General features: G+C 43.1%; 1 protein-coding gene across 2 annotated transcripts; it reads left to right on the plus strand.

The window, feature by feature from the left end:
- The first annotated feature begins 965 nt into the window (after positions 1–965).
- Positions 966–4,931, plus strand: LOC124667003 (probable bifunctional riboflavin biosynthesis protein RIBA 1, chloroplastic). Of its 2 annotated transcripts, XM_047204431.1 has the most exons (8): positions 966–1,143; positions 1,795–1,994; positions 2,088–2,173; positions 2,389–2,610; positions 2,910–3,235; positions 3,446–3,575; positions 4,018–4,314; positions 4,445–4,931. In XM_047204431.1, exons 1-8 carry the CDS (start codon positions 1,100–1,102, stop codon positions 4,706–4,708), a joined length of 1,569 nt encoding a protein of 522 aa, XP_047060387.1. In that variant the 5' UTR covers positions 966–1,099; the 3' UTR covers positions 4,709–4,931. The 2 variants fall into 2 exon arrangements, with proteins under 2 accessions (XP_047060387.1, XP_047060323.1); XM_047204367.1 differs by having other exon boundaries at positions 969–1,143; positions 1,795–2,173.
- The last annotated feature ends 335 nt before the right edge of the window (positions 4,932–5,266 follow it).

Raw genomic sequence — 5,266 nt, forward strand, 5'->3', positions numbered from 1 at the left:
TCGTCATCATCGACGCCGACGATGACGAGTACCACCGGGGGTAGTATCGCCGGCGGCCACCGTGCTCGCAAACCCCTGTCTAGGGTTTTTTTTTTAGTTTAAAGCCCATATAGGGCTTTCTTTTGTGTAAAAATTGCCCAAAATAGGGCTAAGTTTAATTAACCACTAGTTTAATGTTATTTTTGGTTGTTTTCTTTTTTTTATTTTTCTTTTTCTTTTTTTAATTACATATGCGGTGCGTCCGCGCGTTGGGCGCAGCGTGCGACCCAAACGGACACGCGGACGCGGGCCGCTGTCTGGGTGTCCGTTCGGCCACCCAAACGGCCGAAAACGGACGGCCCAGCGCGTCCGTTTGGGTCGCGCGGTTGGAGATGCCCTAAGGCTTTAGAAGCTCCTCAATATGGGTGGAGTTTGAGAAGAAGGAGCTTCAACACTTAACAATGTTCATGGTGATATCAGGGTAGAAGTAGCATATTCCATGTTGTTTTGGGTTGTGTTACTATTCTTGTAAGCGGGAGGAGCGATTGCTTTTACATGCCCATGGCCTTGCCTCTGTTAATGCTCAATTTTAGGCGGATCTAGCTGTGCATTTGTGGACGAGGAGAGGAGCCGCCAACACATGATTTAAAATTTAAATTATTGTATGAATAATTCTACTATTTGTATTTGTGTTAAATTATTGTATGTATAAATTTATATGTTTGAAAACTGTTTGAACTATTGCTTGAAAATATCGTATAGATGATGTAAATAGAAAAAAATAATTGGGGCCTGCCGATATAAGGAACGTCGGTGTAGGACAACCGTTCCTATAGTTTAGGAGGACGTGTCGGTGTTCTATACACTCTGGCGGACACACCTGCGAGTGCTTATTTGGAAGCCGCGGGTGAAAATGCTCTGCCCCATGGAAAAGACGAGCCCGGACCCGTAGCCGGGCCAGCTGCGTTGGGCTGCTGCCGGGCATCCTATCTATCGCCTTCCGGGACGGGACGTCTCTCTCCAGTCCCCAATCTCCACGCCCCCACCCCGCGTGGGTTCTTCGCGACCCGCCGCGGCTCGTCTCCTCGCCTTTTCCATCTCACCTCGTCTCCCCGGGAAAATGGCTTCCCCAATCGCGCCGCCCTCCTCCTCTTCGTGCTTCCGGTGAGCCTACCCTCAACCAAGCCGGCGTCGTTTCCTTTTTTCTCTTAGCGTGTATTTTGCCCAGTCGGTCAGTGGTTTTACAGGTGAAATCGCTCGGGAAATATTCTTCCAGAAGAAGAAGAGGTCGCTGGGTTGCCCGCGCAGTCACCTCTGAACATCAAACCTTAGGATTGTAGTGATCTGTTTTGGTTAAGCTTCGGACTGGAGAAAATTCGATGTCCAATTTAGGCTTTACGGTCTATCTGTTTCGAGGAATATAGTTTTTTTTTTCTTTCGAAAAGGGTCAGGATGGATTGGTCATTGTTCTGATGGTCTTCCTAGATTCTAGGTTAAGTCGATGGGGTTTTCTCGAGAATGCTGTGGATTCTTCTTCCTCAACTTTATTACTAGCTGTGTGCATAAATTTTTCGGTGCCGGAAATTGCAGCTCGCCCATTTCGTTGTTAATTTCTGTAGCATGTTCTTTATGTACAGAGCCTATGAAATTTTGCTAGTAATATCTTCCATCAGAATTTTGTTCATATCGTGCTACAACCTGCAAATCCTACACGACACGACATGAGATAATCAATGTGACATGTATCTACAATGATTCACATCACAGCATTTTATTTCATAATTTTAACATCTTATCTTAAATTGATTTATGTAGTGGGAAACTCTATCCACGGTTGAATGGCATCAACAGTCAGTCCATGGCTTCTGTGTTGCGCTATAATGTTTCAGTATTGCCAACCGTGGCATCAAACAGTTTAAGAACAAGTTCGGTTCACTTGGAAAATAATCGTCGAATCAAAAGCTGCCATGTATGTCATGCGGGGGATGGCCCTTCAGAACGTGTTTTGGTAAATGGTCAGGCCAATCCACCTAAAATGGTTCAAGCTGATGCCGCTGCACTTGGGACCATATCTGCTGACATGGCTCCTATTATTGATGGGTTTTCAGCTGATGATGATGAACTTGACCTAGATCTGCCTACAGAGGGTTTCTCATCTATACCTGAAGCTATTGAAGATATTCGTCAAGGGAAAGTATGTCCTTGCTCCCAGTTAATGTTTACTACTCCTTCCGTCCCAAATTAATTTACGCAGATTTGTCTAGATTCGCGTGTATCTATACACTAAAACGCGTCTAGATACATGAGTATCTAGTATTTAGAATAATCTGCGTAAATTAATTTGGGACAGAGGGAATAGATTATTTTGCAGTCATTTGCTTTGTCATCTTAACTGAGTTCATGCTGCAGTATGTGATAGTTGTGGATGATGAGGACAGGGAGAACGAAGGAGACCTCATAATGGCAGCATCAAAGGTAACACCAGAGGCTATGGCTTTCATAGTGAGACATGGCACTGGGATTGTATGTGTCAGCATGAAAGAAGATGACCTGGAAAGACTGGAACTTCCTCTCATGGTAGTTGCAAAGGAAAATGAAGAGAAGCTGCGGACAGCGTTTACGGTTTCAGTGGTAAGATGCCTGAATTTCTACTGCTTTTGCAGAATAAAACATTTGACACATGTGGCAGTCTGTCTTAACAGGACAAGACATGCATGTAAGTTTTATCTGTATGAGGAATACGCTAAAGATGTCACATTTTGAATGAAATCACTGATGGACATTGCAATTCTTTTGAATAAACCACACAATGTTCGAAGTACTGTGAGCGAAATATGGATATAGAAACCTTTCTAGTTGGAATCTTGGTCTGTGCACATATTGTGTTTTTTTGTTTTTATCTGACCCTGCCCCAAAATAATTATTTTTAGGATGCTAAAGAGGGGACAACAACAGGGGTTTCAGCCAAGGATCGGGCAAACACAGTTCTAGCACTTGCATCTTCTGTTTCTAAGCCTGGGGACTTCAACCGCCCAGGACATATTTTTCCTCTTAAATATAAAGAAGGTGGTGTCCTCAAAAGGGCTGGGCATACTGAAGCATCTGTAGACCTTGCCATGTTGGCTGGGTTACGTCCTGCTGCAGTTCTTTGTGAAATTGTTGATGACGATGATGGTTCCATGGCCTTGTTACCAAAACTGCGAGACTTTGCAGAGAGGGAGAACCTGAAGATAGTCTCAATTGCAGACTTGATTAGGTTTGTTATTTGCTAATATACTCAAGTTTCAGCTCTTTTGTGCAAGTACAAAGTTTAATTATGATATATCAAATGGTAATAGTTTCATGCTAGATGGTAACTCAGAGCAATTCAGAACATAAAAGCTACAGTTTGGTGAATGCTTACTTAGGCGCATCGTAGGTTTTGCTCAAATATCAGGTGTTCATAAGAAATTGTTTGTGTATACAGATATAGAAGAAAGAGAGACAGACTGGTAGAACGTGTTTGTGTTACACCTTTACAATTACAGTGGGGGTCATTTAAATCTTATTGTTACCGATCTCTGATCGATGGGATGGAGCACATTGCAATGGTCAAGGTAAACATCTTGGAGCAAACAGTACAACAGCTGTTAGACCCTTTAGGTGTCACTTGCAAGTTACAATTGACTCAACAATGTCAATATATTTTTCTCTGGTATTTCTTTTATAAAATTCTTGAACAAAGTCCAATGCAGCAGAATTTTTTTTCTCGAGTTACGTCCATCAGACTGGCAAAAAATCTCAATCAATTCTGCAGTCATGTGCTGAAAGATCATGGCGAAGCAGCAAACAAATTTCTTGTACAATGGAACTGGGTGCTTGTTAAATGACGAACGCTGCTAAGTCTTTCTTTCCTGGAGGCTTACTTTTTGAGAAACCTCGAAAGAGCAACAACTCTGCAATTCACTGTAGAAGTAGAATTTCCCAGTTAATTAGGGAAAACCGAGCAAGGACTATGTATATGCAGGGCATTAATAAGTTGTTTTAATTTATATGCAGGGCGATGTTGGGGATGGCCAGGATATCTTAGTGAGAGTCCATTCGGAGTGCTTAACCGGAGATATATTCGGATCGGCGAGGTGTGATTGTGGGGATCAACTGGCCCTGGCGATGACCATGATTGAGAAGACTGGTCGGGGTGTGGTAGTTTACCTGCGTGGTCATGAAGGTAGGGGCATTGGGCTGGGTCACAAGCTCCGGGCATACAATTTACAAGACGATGGGCGGGATACTGTCGAGGCTAATGAGGACCTAGGGTTGCCTGCTGACTCACGGGAGTACGGTATAGGTGCACAGGTAAAGATCGCTTTGTTGGAATTCTCTTGTATACAACTCCTAGCTATCTAAACAAACATGGCAGCTCAAATCTCCTTCCTCTTGGTGTTTCAGCTTCTAACCTAGATGATAACTGTTTCATCTCTTGCAGTTACTGCGAGATCTTGGTGTTCGAACCATGAGGCTTATGACTAACAACCCTGCGAAGTACACTGGACTCAAGGGCTATGGTTTAAGTGTCCTTGGAAGAGTGCCACTGTTGACACCCATAACTAATGAGAATCGGCGTTACATGGAAACAAAGAGATTAAAGATGGGCCACATCTATGAAAACCCTCCTAATGGTAATATAAGTGGCACAAACGAGGATCAGGAGGACAGTAGCAGCGAGCAAGATCAGACTCCAGAAGCTTAAATATCTTCATGTTTCTGCCGGCAATAAAAATAAAATGGTCGATTTAATTTTGAGCATGTTTGAAGTCCGATTTTGATTATAGTCCTTATTGTCTATAGATGTGTGTTGTAAGCACGTCGCATGTCCAGCAAAATTGTAATTTTGGTGTAACTAACATGTCAGCCAATATGCTCTCTATGGTTGTGTGATTTGGGCATAATGTGCAGATTTTTTTAACGGTAAACAGTAGGGTCTAGGACTCTTGGTTACCCCGGTTTTAACTTTTGTGCGCTGAGCATACCTACGGTTAGAACTTTATGGACCCTGACCTCTGTGTCCACGTGACGTTGCCCTCTCGATCTCCTGCCCACTGGGCCCATCCTCATCTTTATAGTCCCATCCATATCTTCTAGATCATGGTCCTCGTCATGATCTGGTCATCGTGATAATTGTCCTCTTATGGATCATCATATCTAGTGTGCTCCACTTGACCTTGACGGCAAATTTAATCAGACATAAGTTTTGTCTTAGAAGTTGTTTGGTATCCATCATTTGGACCTGAAATCCTGGAATTCATTT

The sequence above is a fragment of the Lolium rigidum genome, chromosome 1, assembly GCF_022539505.1.
Source record: "Lolium rigidum isolate FL_2022 chromosome 1, APGP_CSIRO_Lrig_0.1, whole genome shotgun sequence".
Lineage (NCBI taxonomy): Eukaryota > Viridiplantae > Streptophyta > Magnoliopsida > Poales > Poaceae > Lolium > Lolium rigidum.

What these genes read in the sequence shown, in the direction of transcription:
- LOC124667003 (XM_047204367.1), top strand. Translation starts at nt 1,100, where the DNA reads ATGGCTTCCCCAATCGCGCCGCCCTCCTCCTCTTCGTGCTTCCG. An exon ending in CAGCGTTTACGGTTTCAGTG is followed by an intron (nt 2,611 to 2,909) that starts GTAAGATGCCTG and finishes AATTATTTTTAG; the next exon opens with GATGCTAAAGAGGGGACAAC. An exon ending in AGTACGGTATAGGTGCACAG is followed by an intron (nt 4,315 to 4,444) that starts GTAAAGATCGCT and finishes CATCTCTTGCAG; the next exon opens with TTACTGCGAGATCTTGGTGT.